Source organism: Artemia franciscana, chromosome 1 (assembly GCF_032884065.1).
Source record: "Artemia franciscana chromosome 1, ASM3288406v1, whole genome shotgun sequence".
Classification (NCBI taxonomy): domain Eukaryota; kingdom Metazoa; phylum Arthropoda; class Branchiopoda; order Anostraca; family Artemiidae; genus Artemia; species Artemia franciscana.
Genome location: NC_088863.1, coordinates 59,747,207 through 59,770,147, shown reverse-complemented (window position 1 = coordinate 59,770,147; position 22,941 = coordinate 59,747,207). Strand labels below are relative to the sequence as shown.

At 36.2% G+C, this 22,941-nt stretch overlaps 1 protein-coding gene across 1 annotated transcript in view; it reads left to right on the top strand.

The window, feature by feature from the left end:
• LOC136032097 (vang-like protein 2) overlaps positions 1 to 22,941 on the top strand; it is a 148,093-nt gene that overhangs the window by 93,441 nt on the left and 31,711 nt on the right. The window contains exon 8 of the mRNA XM_065712243.1: positions 11,495 to 11,666. Within this exon, the coding sequence (XP_065568315.1) occupies positions 11,495 to 11,666 (172 nt within the window). The remainder of the gene's footprint in view (positions 1 to 11,494; positions 11,667 to 22,941) is intronic.

Genomic DNA, 22,941 nt, shown 5'->3' with positions numbered 1-22,941 from the left:
AAGGGGCTCAAAGCGATTCGATATCTTAACACTGTACTTCGGGCGAGTATCTGGCTCCTTTAGTTTCCCAATATCTGCAGCGACGGGTTTTCTTTCTCATCGTTTCGCATGGAGGCGAAGCTGAGAATCGACGCACACAAGCCTGTGGTCTGTGTTTCTGTTACTGTACCACGTGTACTGGTGGATAGTTTTATTTTGGAAGTAGGTGTTTGCGATGCAAAGATCGTGAGATCGGCACAGTTCAAAAAAGTGAAGCCCATTGCCATTAAGTGGGTCGGGAGGTGAGGACCAATTGTGCTGCGCCATACACCCATATCATCGCGCATTGTCGCATTGAAGTCATCGAGGAGGACAGTCATATCATGGTGAGGCGCCTTCGCAAGGCATATATTTACAAGGACCTCGTATCTCAGACCTGTAATTTAAAATCCCTACCAGATCCAGTGTCATTTGTAGGAGTTGCGGGGGGGGGGGGACTTATTCGAAACAGTTAGAAAAAACAAGGTGTTTTTAACTTATGAACGATTGGTCGTATCTTAATGAAATTTGATATTTACAAGGACCTCATATCTCAGACCTGTTATTTTAAATTCCCACCAGATGCAGAGTCATTGGGAGGAGTTGGGGGAGCCAGAAATATTGGAAAACGCTTGAAACTTGGTTGGAAGATTAAGCAAAAGTCCTAGATACGTGATTAACATAAACGCACTGGATCTGCTCTCTTTGGGAGAGTTGGCGGGGGGACCTAATTCGGTAATTCGAAAAAATAAGAAAAAATTAGGTATTTTTAACTTATGAATGGGTGATTGGAACTTAATGAAATTCGATATTTAGAAGGACCTCGTGTCTCAGAGTTCTTTTTTTTTTAATTCCGACCGGATCTGGTGACATTGGGGGGAGTTGGAGGAGGAAACCAGAAATCTTTGAAAACGCTTAGAGGGGACAGACGTTATGATACTTGGTGGGAAGAATAAGCACAAGTCCTAGATACGTAGCTGAAATAACCAGACCAGATTGAATCTCTTTGGGGGAGTTGGGGGGGGGGGTTAACTTGGAAAAAATAGAAAAAAATTATGCATTTTTAACTTACGAACGGGTGATCTGATATTAATGAAATTTAATATTTAGGAGGACCTCGTGTCTCAGAGGTCTTATTTTAAATGCCGACCGGATCCGGTGACATTGGGAGGATTTGGAGGGGGAAACCCGAAATCTTGGAAAACGCTTAGAGTGTAGAGATCAGGATGCAACTTAGTCGGAATAATAAGCACATGTTTTAGATACGTTACTGAAATAACCTGACTGGATCTGCTCTCTTTTGGGGAGTTAGGGGGATTTGCTAGTCTGGGCACTTCCAGGTAAGCTAGGACGACGAAAGCTGGCAGGCGTATCAGGGACCAGACTAGATCAAATTAGAAATAGTCTCTTCCCCGATTTGACCATCTGTGGAGGAGCGAGCCAACAAGATAGTTGAGAAGAATTTTGTTTGCCGATAAAACAAATGGTTGTTTTCTTAAGTATGGTTTGTGGTCTAGGGGTATGATTCTCGCTTAGGGTGCGAGAGGTCTTAGCTTCGAATCCCGGACCACCCCAATCATTACATGAAGAAGATCCGAAACTAGATACGTGATCAATACAGTGATCGCTGAAAGTTGGCAGGAGTATTTCGGACTCGACCAGATTGATTAGAAATAGGCGCTTCACCGATTTGACTATCTTGGGGGAAGTGAAAGGACGGTTAATTCGGATAAATTAGAAAAAATGAGGTATTTTAACTTTCCAACGGGTTTTCTGATCTTAAATGAAATTTCATATTTAGAAGGACCTTGTGTCTCATAGCTCTTATTTTAAATCCCGACCGGATCCGGTGGCATTGGAGGGAGTTGGAGGGGAAAACTGGAAATCTTGGACAACGCCTAAATTGGAGAGATCTTAATGAAACTTGGTGGGAAGAAGATCTTGACTCTTGGCTCTTCCCACATCGTCACAAGTGCCATATGAGCTCATGGCTCTTGTTCAATGAAGTAAATAAAAAATGTCAAAATAAAAACGCAGAGAAATAACCCAAGGTAAAAGCCAGGATGTAACCTCTTAAATAATTCCATATAACAATAAACTGTGTACTCTACAGAAAACACGAAAATATATAAATCTGCATTAAGACCTTCAAGCTTAACAGTTGACACAAGTATTATATACACATTAGAAGTAATAAAAAACTACAACGGTGAAAATAAGAAAAAAAAACAAAAAAAAAAAACAAACAAGCAAACACCACCGCGAGACTCCAAATATATTATTCACATCTCTCTACAGAACATAATTATTAAACCTACGTCCATGGCCCAATAGCTTCGATTAACTTATCAATCGAACATTTTGTAAGAATTAACTCAGTCAGGCTAACTTTAATTTTTCCAAGTTTTTCTGCAGAGTAAGCCATTGCTAATTAATACTGGAATTATATGAAATAAAAATCCTAGATTCGGCAATTCCAAATAGATAAACATCAATTTTGACCCGACCTTGGTAGAAAATTAGGAAATAGCTAATTTGTTCGGGATAATCAATACCTTGATTATCGTCCTAGTTCTAGAGGTCATATTGTGCAACATTTGCCTCGTAACATTAAATTACGTAGTCCACACAAAATGGAGGTACGGTCATTTCCTATTGCATTATTGCATGCAATTATTAGGAAAGATGGGACAGTCACTAAATCTCCTTTCTTTGGGAAATTGGTTCTGGAAACTCTCATTGTGTGTTTGCATTGTAAATGCGAAAGCTAAACTTTGGCGTAAAAGCCAAGGGTGGATTGAAATGAATATGGTACTAGTATTGAGATATTCAAGTATACTAGTTTTCTAATTTTCTGGATTTTGTGCAAATTGCGGATATTACCGAATGATTCGCTTTATGGTTGTTAGGTATTTGGTTTCAATTCTTATGATTTTTTGGTCTTTATTTTTTATCTTTTAATTTTTTTTATTGGTTTGGTTTTTTCACATTGACTTTCCATGTTTGTTTTGTTGGTTTTTCTTCGGCATTTTCTTTTATTATATTATTTTGTCCACGCTGAAGAAGAGAGGCGGTTGTCCTATCGAAATATTCGCTTTTTGTGTTTTTTTTGGCCTTAAAAATCCCATTTTTAATCGTTTTCTTTTTTTATAATATGTTTATATATATATAAACATGTTTATATATATATATATATATATATATATATATATATATATATATATATATATATATATATATATATATATATATATATATATATATATATATATATATATATATATATGTATATATATATATATATATGTATATATGTATATATATATATATATATATATTTATGTATATATATATATATATATATATATATATATATATATATATATATATATATATATATATATATATATATATATATATATATATATATATACATATATATATATATATATATATATATATATATATATATATATATATATATATATATATATATATATATATATACTAACTGTTGGGGTGGCGCTTCGCGCCACCCCAACACCTAGTTGTTGGGGGCGCTTCGCGCCCCCAAGCCCCCCCGCGCGCGTAAGTCGTTACAGCCATATTAGTTACGCGCCATTGTAGTTGTGTCCCTATGTCCCACCTGTGAATATAGACATATATATATATATATATATATATATATATATATATATATATGTATATATATATATATATATATATATATATATATATATATATATATATATATATATATATATATATATATATATATATATATATATATAAATGTTTTTAACTACGTAAAACTTGCGAATATACAACATTCTTTGCTGTCCCATTGTCTGTGCATATAAATAGATTGTCAGGTTCACCGACTCTTGAACATGCAACATATAATGGTCAATGGGAAAACAATCCGTATTCAGATCTATACCTCATGATTCTAATGATTGCCCTTGAGCTTTGTTGATGGTGATTGCTAATCGACCATTCCCTGAGTCGCCATCGTCATTTATATATCCCCCTGTGCACCCCGGCGTCCCCTTTGTAGTTATGTCCCTGTGTCCCGGTCGTCATTTATATTCCCTGTGTCCCGGTCGTCATTTGTGTCCCGGTCGTCATTTGTATCCCGGTGTCCCAGTCTCTGATTTCTCTTTGAGTGTCCCGGGCGTCATTTATATTCCTTGTGTCCCGGTGTCCCGGTCGTCATTTATATCCCCCTGTGCCCCCCGGCGTCCCCGTTGTAGTTGTGTCATTTATATTCCCTGTGTCCCGGTCGTCATCCCGGTATACATTCGTTTTTGAATTGGTATATGATGAAATAAATTTTTAATTTTTTCCCTTTTTTTCCTTTTAGTTTTTTTTATTGGTTTTGACCTTTTTTTAGGTTTTTTAGTTTTTTTCTTTTTTCTTTTTAGTTTTTTTTTGAAGTTTTTATCTTTTTAGTTTTTTTATTTTTATTTATATTTTTTTATAAAATAAATCCTTTATTTTTCAGTTTTTTCCTTTTTTTAGTTTTTTTTTCTTTTTAGTTCTTTTAGTTTTTACCTTTTTTAGTTTTTTTTAGTTTTTTAGATGAAAATTTTTTTAGTTTTATTCCTTTTTTTCTTTTCAGTTTTTTATTGGTTTTTACCTTTTTTTTAGCTTTTTTAGTTTTTTTTCGTTTTTTCTTTTTACTTTTTTTTTTAGTTTTTATCTTTTTTATTTTTTTTTTATTTTTATTCTTAATTTTTTTTTTTATTAGTTTTTAGTTAAATTGTAGTTTTTGCCTTTTTTAGTTTTTTCAGTTTTAGATTTTTACCTTTTTTAGCCTAACCAGGATTTGAACCTGGGACCTTCATTCTCCGTTCTGACACCCTCTCTCACCGAGTGACTACTCCAGCATGTTCATTTTGGTGTTTTAAATGGTATATTATTAACCAAATTAATGTGTTTTACAATATACTAAGCATCGTCATAACAAAAATGACGACAACTAATTTCATGACGTCAGTCAACACAGAAATTAAGTTCTGAAATTAAGTCATGAAATTAGTTGCCGTCATTTTTGCTTTGACGGTGACGTCATTCAAGTTATATAAGACATATGTTCACGTAGAAATCTATTAATTTTTAAGTTTACAATTACTGATGAAGATGCTCAAAGAGTCTATGCCAAAAAACTTGCTGCTGATAGAGAAAGTCAGAAAAGAAAGCGTGCCGAGGAACTATCAGCAGCAAGTTTTTTGGCATAGACTCTTTGAGCATCTTCATCAGTCATTGTAAACTTAAACATTAATAGATTTCTACGTGAACATATGTCTTATATAACTTGAATGACGTCTTCATGACGTCAGCCGACACAGAAACATGACGTCACCTGATCCACAGATCCACAGACAGACAACTTATTTTTATATATATAGATTATTAAATCTTGTACAATATGACGCCAGTTTATACCTCATTTCTCCTTGTACAATCCCAAGAGATCAATGATCTCATTATGGATACCTAATGCCCCACGTAAAAAGTTCCACTGAGCATTAGATCACCGTTACTGTTTACCTAATCAAAAAATTCCCAGCCGTGGAGAAATACTATAATCTATTATGGATAGCTTGTTGATCCTTTGGGGCACAGGTTTGCTTAGAGTCTGTAATGTTAAAATTTAAGTGAAGTGGGATATATATTTAGCCAACACAAAAGAGATCCGAGGCTGTTAACTAGGACATTCAAATAAAATAGCTTTCGAGTAGACTAAAATTTAAACCAATTTGTGGGATAAGGTCAATAAGGTGAAAAATTTTGAACTTCTCATTATGGGGATCCTCAAAAGGAGACCAAAAAATAAACATAAGTTTGCTTTGATTTCCCAGAGACGGGTAGAAATTTTTTTCTAACCGACTAAATAGTATATTTGGGGGGGGGGAGGGGACAGAAAAATCGATTCGGCCTTGGCTCTGAAAGTAAGCCTTTTAGGGGTCATATAAAGTTTGATCTGCAAAGAAAATGGCGTTATATAGTATAAACCGGAGACTGAAATCATGTGTCTCTCTTAGATGTCTAGTAAATAATTTTGGAAAAGTCATTTTTGATTTTCGAAACTCCAATTTTTTTCCCAATGAAACGTTTAGTTTTATATCATACTTTGCTCTTTTATTGATTTTGTACCTAATTCAACTTTTGAAGTTAGAGATTCCCTAAGCTCTTGTTATCAGGATATTTATGATAAGTGGTTGTTCGATCTTAACGAAAAATGGGGACGGAAAGAGATAATAATATTCTAGTTGTGTATTTTGGGAAGATAGGTCGATTTATGGGAGGTGTCTCTGTCCCCATGATTTTCCCCCGCTTAGATTTTGAAAAAAGCGTTTGTCGGAGCATTTTCTGTGAAAAAATAACTTTTTCTGAGTTTTCATCGAACAACTGGAAAAAGTGTCAAACTGCCCCCCTTTTAGATATTCAAAGAAAAATACTGCACCAGCTCCCGAAAATTTGTTCATTTGATTCCACTGACAGGGGCATCATTGTATATTTAAAATCAATTATTAACAAATCTTATATATATCCTGTTGAGGAGGATATCTCATTATATATGTAATCAGTTGATGTGTAGGCCTAATTTAATTGAGGTCTAGATTAGTATACCCGCTTTGGATCCCGATAAATGCATGCCCCGCTGTACTATTGGATTTGCTAACCCCTCCTATAGACCCTTTGGATCCCAATACGCACATACTCCGATGTACTGTTGGATTCGCTAACTCCTTCTATAGGCCCTTTGGATCCCTAAACACATATATCCTATTAGTCTGAGCACAAACATATCCGATTACTTTAAGCACCATGTACTCCCACCATTCATACGACTATTTGGAGTTGCTAGTCCCTCGTATCCAGCTCAAAAACTTCTAGGAAAGATTTAACATTTTCTGGGAACAATTTATGCATATTTTCTCGACGAAACTCTTCAATGGTTACAAGCGCACATATTCCGGTCGATACCCATTATGCACTTTAAGCACACACATATTCCATTATTTTAAGCACACATATCCCATTACTTTAAGCTTACACATATCCTATTACTTAAAGCACCCACATATCCCATCACTCCGGGCACAAATATTGCGCTATGACAACTTCTAGTTAATAATGACATATCTGGCAGCATTGTTATCTTAGTTTCGTTTGCCAGGTATGTTGTTCAATAATTGAAGTGAGTTTGAAGGAATATAATGTCTAATAAACGAATTTTTTTTATATAGACTCTTAATATCACCGGGTTTCATATAGGACCCAATGTCCCCTAACAGGGCCCCGAGTCCCCCATACAGGAGCCCCATGTTCCCCTCCAGGGCCTCAATGCCCCCGCCCCGAGTTTTTGCATTCCCCTATTTTTTTAACTGTAGATGTGTTAATTTTTTCTACTTAAGAAATTTTTTCAACTTTTTTTCACATACCTTAAAATGACATAAAAATACTTAAAAAAAAGAAATTCTCTTGTGATATTTTCAAAATACGAAATAAAGATGATATACATATTTTAGTCTTGATTTTCCCATGAAAAATAGTGTTTGTAGCGAAATTTTTCCCTTTGTTTGACTTCGAATTTTCAAAATTATTGCTTAATATTTCAGTATGCATAAAGTCGAAATTAATAAATTTGTATGTATAAGTGATGACACGACATCCTTCGGAGGGAGATGATACAATAAAGCCCTCTAAAAAGTATTGTTTAGTATTGGGGTATGCATAAAGTCGAAATTAATAAAGTCATACATATTTTAAGTTATGATACGACAGCCTTATGCGGGAAATGATACAATAAAGCCTTCTGAATAGCATTGTTTAGTATTGGGCTATGCATAAAGTTGAAATTAATAAGGTCATATATATTTTGAGCGATTATATGAAAGCCCAGTGAGGGAAATGATACAATAAACTTTTTGAAAATTAGTGCTTAGTATTGAGGTATGCATAAAGTCGTATATATTTAAATGATAATACAGTTAGCCCTCTGAGGGAAAAGATACAATAAAGCATTTTGAAATGTATTGTTTAGTATTGGGATATGTACACAGTCGAAAATAATAGTTGTATATATTTTAAGCGATAATACGGCAACCCTATGAGGGAAATGACACAATAAAACCTTAATTGGTGACTGAATATCAAAAGATTATTAAAAAACACTTTTGTATACAGCAAACTCAGCTAGTAAGTAATTTTGGAGTGTCTTAATATCTGGCTGATTATCGAAAGTTTAATAAGAAACACTTTTAACTACAATAAACTCAGGTTGTTGATGAATTTCGAGTGTTTTGTTACTGACTGAGTACCAAAAAAATTAATAAAAAGAGCTTTCGACTACAACAAACTCAGTTTCTTGGCAAATTCTAAGTCTTTTAATTGGTCTTTTAATAGACCAAGTCTAATAGTCTTTTAATAATCTTTTAATAAAAAGAGTTTTCAACTACAACAAACTCAGTTTCTTGGCAAAGTCCAAGTCTTTTAATTGGTGACCGGGTATCAGAAATTAACAAGAAAGCTCTTTTGCATAGAACAAAATCAGTTACTTGAATAATTCTAAAGCTTTCAATTAGTGAGTGAGTATCAAAAATTAATAAAAAGCTCTTTTTTGTAGAAAAAACTCAGTTTCTTGGTAAATTCAAAGTCTTTTAATAGGTGACTGAGCATCAGAAATTAATAAAAAGGCACTTTTGCATAGGACAAACTCAGCTACTTGGAAAATTCCAAGTCTTTTAATTGGTGATTGAGTATAAAAAATAATAAAAAAGTACTTGTACATAGACCAAACTCAGCTATTTGGTAAATTTCATGTCTTTAAATTGATGACTAAGCATCAAAAACTTTTGCATAGAACAAACTCAGATACTTGGCAATTTCCAAGTCTTTTAATTGGTGACTGAGTGTTGAAAAATAATAAAAGAAAATCTCCTTTTGAATAGAACAAACTCAGCTACTTAATAAATTCCAAGTCTTTAAATCGGTGACTGAGTATTAAGAATTAATAAAAAAAAGTACTTTTTCATAAAACAAACTCAGCTACTTGGTAAATTCCAAGTATTTTAATTGGTGATTGAGCATCAAGAATTATTAAAAAAGTAATTTTTGCATTGAAGAAACCACCACACCTACCGCAACCCTAGGTCTGCCTATGCAGACCTAGCAAAAAACTTTTGCATAGAACAAACTCAGATACTTGGCAATTTCCAAGTCTTTTAATTGGTGACTGAGTGTTGAAAAATAATAAAAGAAAATCTCCTTTTGAATAGAACAAACTCAGCTACTTAATAAATTCCAAGTCTTTAAATCGGTGACTGAGTATTGAGAATTAATAAAAAAGAGTACTTTTTCATAAAACAAACTCAGCTACTTGGTAAATTCCAAGTATTTTAATTGGTGATTGAGCATCAAGAATTATTAAAAAAGCAATTTTTGCATTGAAGAAACCACCACACCTACCGCAACCCTAGGTCTGCCTATGCTACATTGTTTTAAATGATTTCAACGCAAAAATGCGCTTTCTATAAATTTTTGATAATTGTTCACCAATAAAAAGACTTGGAAATTACCAAGTAGCTGAGTTTGTTCTATGCAAAAGTGATTTTTATTAATTTTTGATATTCTGTCACCAATTGAAAGACTTGTAATTCACCAAGTAGCTGAGTTTGTTCTATGCAAAAATGCTTTTTCATTAATTTTTTATACTCAGTCACCAAAAAAGAACTTGGAATTTACCAAGTAGCTGATTTTGTTGTAGTCAAAAGTGCTTTTTGTTATTTTTTTGGTACTCAATCATGAAGTAAGACACTCGGAATTTATCAAGTACCTAGGCGTATTGTAGCCAAAGGTGTTTTATTAAATTTTCGATACTCAGTGAGTAACTAAGCCACTCTTAATTTCCTTACTAGTTGAGTTTTTTGTATGCAAAAGTTCTTTTTATCAATTTTTTTATGCTCAGTCACCAATTAAGGATTTATTGTGTTATTTCCCTCATAGGGTTGTTGTAACATGGCTTTAAGTTTATACGGCTGTTATTTTCAAATTTATGCATAACCCAATACTAAGCAATACTTTTAAAAAGGCTTTATTGTATCATTTCTCTCATAGGCCTGTCATATCAGGGCTTAAAATATATATGACTATGAATTTTGACTTTGTGCATACCCTAATACTAAACAGTACATTTCAAAATGCTTAATTTCATCATTTCCCTCATAGGGCTGTTGTATCATCGCTTAAAATATATACAAGTTTATGCCTACCCCAATATTAAGCAATACTTTTCATAAGGCTTTATCGTATTATTTCCCCCATAAGGCTGTCGTAGCATCGCATAAAATATATATGAATTTATTGGTTTCGACTTTATGCATAGCCAAGTACTAAACAATACTTATCAAAATTCCAGTATATTTCCAGTAGGCTATAGGCCTGTTGTATCATCGCTTAAAATAAATTTAACTTTATTAAGTTCGACGTTATGCATACCAATACTAAACAATCCTTTTCAGAAGGCTTATTGTATCATTTTCCTCATAGTGATGTCGTATAATCGCTTAAAATAAATATGACTTTATTAATTTTGACTTTATGCGTACCCAAATACTAAGCAATAATCCTTAATACTAAGTCTCAAAAATTTTAAGTCAAAAAAGAAAAAAAAAGGTTACTACAGCCATTATTTTTCTAATTGTGAAAATTATGACTAACCTCTATAGGTTGGGAACATTGTGGCCCTGGTTGGGAACATTGGGCCCTGGATGGGAAGGTGGGGACCCAAACTCATATGCAAACCCGATAGTATTACAATCCATGTCAAAACTACGTCTATTAGGCATCATTTCACTTCAACTATTGAACCACATATATATTTGGTAAAAAAAAGGCTCAGATTATAATGTTTCCAGAAATTTCCTTATCAACCGGAAGCTGTAATAATTCCATATGTGCGTCCTTAAAGTAACACGATATTTGTGTGCTTAAAGTAATGGGATATGTGTGTGCTTAAAGTAATGGAATATGTGTGTGCTTAAAACACATACTAGGTATCAACCGGAAATTGCGATAACGTGTGCCCTTGTAACTTTTGGAGAGTTTAGTCAAGAAAATATGCATATATTGTTCCCAGAAAATGTTAAATCTCTCCTAGAAAGTTTTAGCTGGATACGAGGGACTACCAACTCCAAATAGTCATATGAATGGTGGGAGTACATGGTGCTTAATGTAATGGTATATGTGCGTGCTCGGACGAATAGGATGTGTGTGTATTTGGATCCAAAGGGCCTATAAGAGGGGTTAGCAAATCCGATAGTACATCACACTATGTGTGTATTGGGATCCAAAGGGGGATAGTACTGACTAGTTAATCTATTTTTTAATTTAATGCTTTTTTTATTTTGGACAACACATATGGAAGGTATTCTGATGTATCTAATGTTCTTTTTCTTCCTTTTTTCAGTCAGGACAACGGACCATGTCTACCACAAGTCGTCGCAAAGAGTCAAGTCATAATGAGCGTTTTTACGAAGAATATGAATATGAAAGAAGGCTGAAGAAAAGACGTGCTCGTTTGTTCACTGCTGCAGACGAGGCATTCACTCATATTAAGAGATTCCAGGATCAAGATCAAGGTAAAAGTCAAATTCAAAGCGTAAATAGACACAGACAAAAAAAAATTCAAGCTTTGGTATGTATATTCTAGCGTGTTTTTTTTTCAGAATTCAGGGTTTATTTATTTATCAATAACCAGTAGGCCATTGTTACCTCTATTGAAAGCTATATCCCATCGAAGTTGATTTTGGCGTTCAGCATGGGCAAACCTTGCTTTAACACTCACTATGAAAAGGCTGACCAAGCAGAGCAAAATTCACATAAGCACTGCCAATTCTCATAGAGCTGGAAGAATAGATTTTTCTTGCTAAGGTGTTTGCCGGATTCTTAAACAAGGACTGCGACGGAAAAGAAGTTGCTGATGTCTCTCATCAAACCGATTCTGCAATTGATGTTGTGAATTATTCTACTCTTAAAGTCCTTTGCATTCTGCAGCGCCTTGATGTGACCAAATTCAAGGGTCGTGACAGCATACCTATTTTTTTATGGCACTTGTTATTTACCAAGTGGCATATAGCGATCACAATTTCTGTCGGTCTATTGGTCCCGGTTTTGCTAGTTTGGGCACTACCAAACGAGCCCTAACGATGAAATTTGGGAGGAGTATCAGGGACCAGACCAGATTAAATTAGAAATAGTCGTTTCCCAGATTCGACCACCCCGGAGGGGAGTGAAGGGACAGTTAGTTCGGAAAAATTAGAAAAAATGAAGTATTTTTAACTTACGAACGGGTGATCAGATCTTAACGAAATTTGGTTTCATTAATACCTCATTTTTCCCCTCATAGGCCTGTCATATCATTACTTAAAATATATATGACTTATGAATTTCGGCTTCATGCACACCCCAATTCTAAAGAATACATTTCAAAATACTCAGTTGCATCATTTCCCTCAGAGCTCTAAGACACGAGAAGAATATCGTGTCTCAGAGCTCTTATTTTAAACCCCGGCCGGATCCGGTGACATTGGGGGGAGTTGGAGGGGGAAACCCGAAATCTTGGAAAATGCTTAGAGTGGAGAGATCGGGATGAAACTTGGTGGGAAAATGAGGTATTTTTAACTTACGAACAGATTATCGGATCTTAATGAAATTTGATGTTTAGAAGGAGACCTCTTGTCTCAGAGTTCTTAATTTAAATCCCGACCGGATCAGCTGACATTTGGGGGATTTGGAGGGCGAAACCGGAAATCTTGGAAAATGCTTAGAGAGGAGAGATCGAGATGAAATTTGGTGGGAAGAAGCTCTTGGCTCTTCCGACCTCGTCACAAGTGCCATATGAAATCTTGGCTCTTGTTGAAGTCCTTCAGTGCCAAATTAGCTTGATCTTAGCCGTGGCTTTTACGTGTGTATTTTTGCTATGGACCCTTTCTGCACATATTGTGTGCTGACGTCTGTTAAAAGTGATCGAGATTCTTTCTTTCTGATCGTTTACTATTGTGGTTCTTTTTGGGCTCACTTCCTGCGTTTATCCAATCAAAGCAGGTGTATCCCAGAGTAGTATCTTGGGACCTACACTTTTCATTCTCTACATAAATGACATTGGAGACTACCATGCAAGCCTTCTGACTCACTTTGCCAAGGACTTTACGGCACACATAGCCATTCCAAAACACGAATGTCCAACCCAAGTCTTCCTGCCCTACAGACTTATTTTCAGAAACTGAAAAGTGACCTGATGAATGGGTGGCCAATTTCAACGGAATGATAACAAAGGAGCTGACTTCCTTCTCTACAGATATCTTTCGGAAAAACCATCTCGATTAGGCGAGAATCTTCTTCCGCCCTGCCCGATCATCCCACTTTGCAAGTCTTGCATCAAAGCCATCCCCGAGCGTAGATGCTTGCTGTACGCTGATGCTACGAAAATATTTTTGGCACCTCTTCAAAAGATCCAGAATAGGGAAGGTTTAGTAGCTCTCCTTGACTCTCTCCACTCTGGTAGTGAAAGGTTTGATGTAGTGTCGATGGCTGTTTTCTGCTAGTACATTAATTCACCTCATTCCCTAAAGCTTTCTGGTATTGTGCCCCCATTGTCCAACCGACAGAATGATCTGTTCGATCGGGAATGATCTTCCTGGGGACGGTATCCCTAAAATTTTGACTCCTTCAAAAGAAGATTCAGCAGTCATCGAAAACTTCATGATGGAGTAACGTAAAAGAGTAGCGGAAAATCAAATATTAAATGTACCTGGCGCCGCAGGTTTAGGAATAAAAAATGAACTTATAACACAAAAGGACTAGGGAAAATTGTGGAGCAACAAAAACAAAAGGAGCAGACCTACAAAAAATTTGTGGGTCAGAGACAATGTATTCACACCAAGGTTTGCCACTGCTGGTGATTTATTACTAGATCTGGTGATTTTTTGTCAGTCCCCTGGTGATTTTTCTGGCGATTTTCTGTAATTTGCTGATTTTCTTCTTTAATTGGGTGATTTTTGGTGATTTTCTTCAAATGTGGTTGACATTCCATGCGTGATTTGTTTTCGCTTTTTTATTGAGGTAAAATCATCTGTGACTTTCATATTTTATTTCCCTTTTTATTCATTATTACTAAAGAATGGTATTATTTTGAGCTTCTCTTTGTCCTTACGGCAATCGCATTCCCTCTATTTACAAATTTGAAATACATGTCCCATGTGTGCTAGCAACGGATTGAGCCTCAGAAACAAAACAAAAAAAATCTCAGGTAAAGTAAGCATTGTCCCACACGGACATAGATTCAGCAGCCTAGGCTAGTTTTTTTTTTCAAGGAACTGATCAGTCTCAAGGAAAGGGAACAAAAGATACTAGGCTTTTAACATAACATATATTTTGTTTTTGACGTCTTAAACACACTAAACAGAGAAATTGTAATAATTGATTTAGGTTCTTTAGGCTTTAGTCAAACCTACTTGACTATGACACATTCAAATACCTGCTTAGTTCACCATTACCAGGATTGAGATTAGGCCTAGCCTAAATGGGTTTCTTGTGAATGTTGGCTCATAAATTAATCTTCAGCATTAAAGTAAATGAACTCTTGAGGGAAAAGTTTAATAGATAGATTTTTATCTGATTTTCTTATTTGCAGAATGTTGACATTGGACAAGCCTAGCTAAAAATGTTTCATAGTTGATACTGCATGAAATTTCAGTATGATATTCCTGCTCTGGCCTATCATATTCATATTGTGGATAAGATTCAAATCATTCACACTCCCTGTGCTTGCTGGACTTAGGGCTGATCTAATTTCAATATGGGTATCCTCTTTTATCATTCCTACAGTAGACAGTTAATCTTGAGACAAAGAGAGGAAAAGTGCTTTATTCCTTTCTTTCAAGTCCTTTTTTACTGTTGTTTCAGCCCATTCGTTTTGTATTACTATTTTGTGCTGCTCTCATTTCATTTTAATTGTTTGTCTGATAGTTTTTATGGCACTTGGTATACAAATTCTGTCGGTCGGTCAGTTGGTCTGTCTGTCTGTCCCGGTTTTGCTAGTTTAGGCACTTCCAGGTAAGCTAGGACGATGAGATTTGCCAGGCGTATCAGGAACCAGACCTGATTAAATTAGAAATTGTTGTTTCCTCGATTCGACCATATGGGAGGAGTTCGGGGACGGTTAAATCGGAAAAATTAGAAAAAAGAGGTATTTTTAACTTACGAACGGGTAATCGGATCTTAATGAAATTTGATATTAAGAAAGATATCGTCTCTTAGAGCTCTTATTTTAAATCCCAACCGGATGTGGTGACATTTGGGGGAGTTGGGGGGACCTAAAATCTTGGAAAACGCTTAGAGTGGAGAGATTGGGATGAAACTTGGTGGGAAAAATAAGCAGAAGTTCTAGATACGTGATTGAAATAACCGGAACGGATCCACTCTATTTCGGGGAGTTAGTGGGGGGGGGGGGTAATTCTGAAAAATTAGAAACATTTTGGTATTTTCAACTTATGAAGGAGTGATCGGATCTTAATGAAATTTCGCATTTAGAAGGACCTCGTAACTCAGATCTCTTATTTTAAATCCCGACCGGATCCAGTGTCATTGGAGGGGGGAGTTGAGGGGACCGAAAATCTTGTAAAACGCTTAAAGCGGAGAGATCAGATTGAAACTTGGTGGGAAGAATAAGCACAAGTCCAAGATACTCCAAGTCAAGATGACTGACATAACCAGACCGGATCTGCTGTCTTTGGTGGAGTGGGGGGGGGAGTAATTCAGAAAGATTTGAAAAAAATGAGGTATTTGTAACTTACGAACGGGTGATCAGATCTTAATGAAATTTCATATTTAGAGAGATCTTGTGCTTTAGAGCTCTCATTTTAAATCCCGACCAGATCCGGTGACATTGGGTGGAGTTGGAGGGGGAAACCAGAATTCTTGGAAAAAGTGAAAATTGAGGTATCTTTATCTTACGAATGGGTGATTGGATCATAATGAAACTTGATATATATGAGGATCTTATGTCTGGGGACATAGGGGGCTGGGGGGGGGACAGAAATCTTGGAGATGGGAAATCTTGGAAAACTCTTAGAGTGGAGAGATCTGGATGAAACTTGATGGAAAGTGATGAATGAAACTTGATGATGAAACTTAACAAGTTATAGATATGTGATTGACATAATTGGAACTGATCCGTTCTCTTTGGGGGGGGGGGGCTGGGGGATGTTAATTTTGAAAATTAGAACAGTTGGGGTATTTTTAACTTAGAACTGTGACCGGATCTTAATGAAATTTGATATTTAAAAGGAAATCGTGTCTCGGAGCTCTTATTTCAAATTCCGACCAGGTCTGTTGACATTGGGGGGATTTGGAGGCGGAAACCGGAAATCTTTGAAAATGCTTAGAGTGGAGAAATTGGGATGAAACTTGGTGGGTAGAATAAGCAAATGTCGTAGATACATGATTGACGTAACTGTACTGGATCCGCTCTCTTTGTGGGAGTTAGGGCGGTGGGTTCAGTGCTTGGCGAGTTTGGTGCTTCTGGACGTGCTAGGACGATGAAAAGTGGTAGGCGTGTCTGGGAGCTGAACAAATTGACTTGATAAATTCCTTTTTCCCGAGTTGACCATCTGGGGGGACTGAAGGGAGAGGAAAAATTAGAAAAACCTCGTGACTCAGAGCTCTTATTTTAAATCCCGACCGGCATTAAGCCTCTATTTTTCGTTTTAAATCAGTCTATTGATTCTTAGAGTTTCTTAGAGCTCTTGGCTCTTTCGGCCTCGTCACAAGTGGCATATGAGCTCTTAGTTCTTGTTTATTTAAGGTAACAAATAATCAAATAGAAAACCACCTTACAATATTAGTGGAACTACCTTGTTATACCTCGAAAAGAGAAAGAAAATATATGGAGTTAATTTTGCACAATAATTTTAAGATTTGCTCTTTCACTTTAGCAATAACCTTTCATAAAGATTTGAAAGCGTTGACACTGATTATATAACTTGAGGTAACTTGGTTGATTAAGATGAGAATTTACTGTTTTCACTCCAATTGCTTATTATGTAATGAAAGCGAAAAAAAATGTTTACATAGATACATAAATGTTTCCCAGCCATTGGGTACAACAGATGATAAGAGATTATGTTTCTTTTAACTCTATTCTCTTGATTTATTATTTGATATGATTTGAATTACAGATTTTGACTTGATGTTATTTGAATATTGACAGATTTCCTTGTGTATAGTCTGTACTGTCATTTAGGACTAGTACATGGTCAGTATAAGGTTTTTCCTAAACTGCGGAAGAAAGGGCGGTTAATTAAAGAACGTAAATTTCTGCCTAATATGTAACTAGTAATGTATTGTAGTAAACGGTACTCTGTACTTCAAATAGTTTCTCTTTGTCTCAAGTCATCCTTCTCACTTCCAATTTAAGGACAGGACTCACGGATAGCTATTTAGATACTATGAGTATTCACGGTACTTTTTGTTCTTTTTTTTATGTCAGCTCCGCTTATCGAACTTATTAGCACAAAGATAAACTGTAGCTGAATCGGATGCTAAATCAATCCCAAGCCTCATCCGGGCTTCATTATATAAAGTTGGCAAGCTATGTCATTTTTTGATCTATCGACTTATTACAACTTAAACTAATATGTGATGTTGTCCAGAAGTTGTCAATTAGATATGTTATGGTCATAATTTCTGATTAAGTATGCTCATATTGAAGTAATTTCGGTAGTTTGTCGTTTAGACATTCCATCGTGCTTTTCCGTGTCAATTTTTTTTTGCCAAGATTCTATCGTGAAAGATTAGCCCTTTTCTTGGGATCCTATTCCAATTTGTGTCAATCCGATGGCTAACGATGTTCCAAGCCGTGGAATTTGCATCTGACAAATTTTTAAATGAAGCCAATGCAATTGGTTCATGATAAAGGCCTAGAAAAATATCCTGGAAGAGTCAATGCACTCATTGGTGAAGCGTTTCAAACAGCTGCTTTTAGTCAGTTTAGCCTTTTGTGTGGAGAGAAAGAGGGGGGAGTGACAAAAAAATATCAGTAAGTCTTTGTTTCCATATATTTGAATTTCCCTATCAAAGTAGATGTTGTAATAATAACATACTTCATTTATGGCTCTATTTGATGAGTTATTGTAGGGGCTTTTAGTCGGGGAAAAACGATTTTTTCCATCCGAGGCTTTCCTGGTTGCGCTCATGGTATGTCTCGGTATTTTATGCGCTCCATTCCATGTGTGCAATAAGCGAGATGTATAACAATTTAGATTACACAGACTAGTAATGAACGGTATCGAGGAAATTCTCTTGAGGGTATAATCAATATCATAGGGGGGTCAAATTGATTTTTACTCTTTTCCTTGAGGTTATAATGATATAGGTAAAATGTACCGAAAAATAGCCCTTGAAACAAACCAAGATGTCAAAATAGATTATGTGGTGCGTAAGCAAGTTCGAGATCGATCCCTTTGAATATTGTTGATTTAAGGAAGATAGACAGATTCGGATTTCATCGATTGGGTTTCACTGGTTAATCCATTAAACAACTAAGCTGGCGTGTATGGTGAACATAATAAAATTTTGGAAGCATTTCAAAAACACCGAGATTCTGTGGGAAACGTTATAGATCTGGGCAAAAGTCATGTCTCATTTAACTGAAGTTTTAGCCTAGTTCATTATATTTACTTTTTTATGCATACTAGTTTTCTGTAGAATCCCCTTACATGTATATTTTGTTCATAATAATAAAAGCTTTTTTGTTACTTGTTTGTTATAGCGCCGACCACTCAAAACATTCATCCATTCACGCATTGTAAAATCGGTTTCTTTCGTTAGTTTCTGTCATCTTAGCGTGAGATAAGACAAAAACAAGTGACAGAATAGATGAAAAATATATTATTTGGGCTATATATTCATACATTAGGGCAGGGGGAGGGGGAAGTTTAAAGTATTTGGACTGTGTGGAGTTAGTAAATAATTCTTACTTCATAATATGCAGAATTATTGCACCTAACATATTTTGCATGCAGACCAGCTATACTTTACCCCACCCCCTGAGTATGCAAATATATAGCCCAAAATTGCTTCTAAAATATTATAATTTTACCATACTTTGGTATATTTGAATAGGATTAACCTAACTTCTCTACTTGAGTGGTTGGCGCTATAACAGATAAGTACCACATTTATTTTTTTATGGCACTTGGTATTAATCAAGTGACATATAGCAATTGCAAATTCTTGCAGTCTGTCTGTCTGTCGGTCTGTCTGTCTGTCTGTCTGTCGGTCCCAGTTTTGCTACTTTAGGCACTTCGAGGTAAGCTAGGACGATGAAATTTGGCAAGCGTATCAGGACCGGAACAGATTAAATTAGAAACTGTCGTTTTCCCGGTTTGACCATCTGGGGGGGGGAGTGGGGGCCGGTTAATTCGAAAAAATAGAAAAAATGAAGTATTTTAACTTGTGAGTGGGTGATGGGATCTTAATGAAATTTGATGTTTGGAATGATATTGTGTCTCAGAGCTCTTATTTTAAATCCCGACCGGATCTGATGACATTGGGGGGAGTTGGAGGGGGAAACCTAAAATCTTGGAAAACACTTAGAGTGGAGGGATCGGGATGAAACTTGATGGGAAAAAAAAGCACAAGTCCCAGATACATGATTGACATAATCGGAACGGATCCGCTCTCTTTGGGGTAGTTGGGGGGGGGGGGGTGGTAATCCTGAAAAATTAGAAAAAATGAGGTATTTTTGACTTACGAACGGGTGATCGGATCTCAATGAAATTTGATGTTTAGAAGGATATCGTGTCTCAGAGCTCTTATTTTAAATCCCGACCGGATCTGGTGACATTGGGGGCGATTTGGGAGGGGGAAACCTAAAACTTGGAAAACACTTAGAGTGGAGGGATCGGGATGAAACTTGGTGGGAAAAATAAACACAAGTCCTAGATACATGATTGACATAAAAGGAACAGATCCGCTCTCTTTGAGGTATTTGGGGGGGGGGGGGTTATTTCTGAAAAATTAAAAAAATGAGGTATTTTTGACTTACGAACGGGTGATCGGATCTCAATGAAAGTTGATGTTTAGAAGGATATCGTGTCTCAGAGCTCTTATTTTAAATCCCGACTCGATCTGGTGACATTGGGGGGGGGGGTTGGGAGGGGGGAAACCTAAAACTTGGAAAACACTTAGAGTGGAGGGATCGGGATGAAACTTGGTGGGAAAAATAAGCACAAGTTCTAGATACATGATTGACATAACCGGAACGGATCCACTCTCTTTGGGGTAGTTGGGGGAGGGGTTAATTCTTAAAAATTAGAAAAAATGAGGTATTTTTAACTTACGAACGGGTGATCGGATCTCAATGAAATCTGATATTTAGAAGGATATCGTGTCTCAAAGCTCTTATTTTAAATCCTGACCGGATCTGGTGACATTGGGGGAAGTTTGGGGTGGGGGAACCTAAAATCATGGAAAACACTTAGATTGGAGGGATCGGGATGAAACTTGGTGGGAAAAATAAGCAGAAGTCTTACATACGTGATTTACATAATTGGAACGGATCCACTCTATTGGGGGGGGGGGGGGGTAATTCTGAAAATAAAGAAAAAATTACGTATTTTTAACTTACGAAGGAGTGATCGGATCTTCATGAAACTTCATATTTAGAAGGACCTCGTAACTCATATCTCTTATTTTAAATCTCAACCGGATCAAGCGTAATTGGGGGGGGGGCAGTTGGGGGGGGACCGAAATCTTAGAACATACTTAAAGCGGTGAGATCAGGATGAAACTGGATGGGAAGAATAGAAACCTGTCTAAGATACGTGACTGACATAACGGACCGGATCTGCTCTCTTTGGTGGAATCAGGGGGGGGGGGGGTATTTTGAAAATTGAGATATTTGTAACTTACGAAAGGGTGACCAGATCTTAATGAAATTTGATATTTAGAAGGATCTTGTACTTTAAAGTTCTAATTTTAAATTCCGACCAGATCCTGTGACATTGGGGGGAGTTGGAGGGGGAAACCGGAATTCTTGGAAAACGTGAAAATTGGGGTATTTTTATCTTACGAATAGATGATCGGATCTTAATGAAATTTGATTTTTACAAGGATTTCATGTCTCAGAGCTCTTATTTCAAATCCCAACCAGATCTTTTGACATTGGGGGGAGTTGGAGGGGGAAATCTTGGAAAAAACACTTGGAGTGGAGGAATCGGGATGAAGCTTGGTGGATAGAATAAACAAATGTCCTTGATACGTGATTGACAAAATCGTACTGGATTCGCTCTCTTTGGAGGAGTTGGGGGGAGGGGTTCAGTGATTTTGCGATTTTGGTGCTTCTGGACGTGCTAGGACGATGAAAATTGGTAGGTGTGTCAGGGAGCTGCACAATTTGACTTGATAAAGTCGTTTTCCCAAATTCGACCATCTGGGGGGCTAAAGGGAGAGGAAAAATTAGAAAAAATTAGGTATTTATAACTTACGAGTGGGTGATCGGATCTTAATGAATTTTGTTTTTTTTTTAAGGACATCGCGACTCAAAGCTCTTATTTTAAATCCTGACCGGCATTAAGCCTCTTATTTTCCTTTTTAAATCAATCTATTGATTCATAGAATTTTGTTAGAGCTCATACCATATGATCTCTTGGCTCTTAGCTCTTCATGCCTCGTCACAAGTGCCATATGAGCTTTTAGCTCTTGTTTTATATAGAAAAATATTGGAAATGTTTTAAAAATATCCAGTTTTTAGTGGGTTGAGGGGAGTAAACATTTGAAGGTCCCTCGTCTTGCAAGTATGGTTTTTCCAAATGTCTAAGTTTTGAAACCAAGCTCTATGTTTTCTGTTCTTTTTCTTGGTATTCTACTTGCCACTAGATTTGTTTTGATTTAGTATGTTGTGTATATGAAACATACATCCACGTGTACTAGATTTTGTTTAATAATAAAAAAAAAAAAAACTACCTGTCAGGGTTTCTCCTCCCTCATTGACAGTGCTATCACGCTGCCTAAGTAAAGAGCGAAGGGGCACTAAATCTTATTTATTCCTTTCTTCTTTTCACCAAGGCAATTCGTACGGAAGCAGTTGTCGTAGAAACTTAGGAAGGAGCTGATTCGATTAGAAATTGAAAGTTTTAGTCCCCTTTTTAAGAGTTAAAATTGGTTGAGGGGCAAGCAGCCTTCTCCTACTCTCTTTTTCACTACGACCAAAAGGCAAGGGGTATGTTCAACTAACCAAAAGGCACAAAGTGCTTTTTGCTACTATTATTGCTTCTTCTGCTAATACTACTGCTGCTACTACTACCATTACTATTACTAATGCTATTACTAGAACTGCCACGAAGACTAAGGGTACTAAGTTGAAAATTTCTTCCAGTGTTGAGATGTCGAACTAGAATCGAACATACTATCTAAATGCAGGTTGTCGAAAGGCCGTATCAGCAATATATCAGGAACGGCTTAGGGCATTAAGTTGAAACTTTCAAGGCATGATTAGGGGGAAGTTCAACTGACCAAAAGGCAATATTTATTTACTACTGCTACTACTACATCTATGGCTACTGCTACTACTGACGTTAAAGGTATTTAGGTGAAAGCTTCAGGAAATGCTTAGGAGATGTTATGCCCAGTCAAAACACAATATATGCATACAGGTTGTCAAAAAGCCGTATCAGTAATACCTCAGGAACGAATTAGAGTATTAAGTTGAAAATTTCTGGACATGTTGAGGGAAATGTTAAACTAACCAAAAGGCACTGTGTATATACTACTGTTACTGCAACCACTACTACTACTACCGAAGCTAAGGGCATTAAGGAATGTCTAGGGGGTGTTGAACCAAGTTAAAAGACA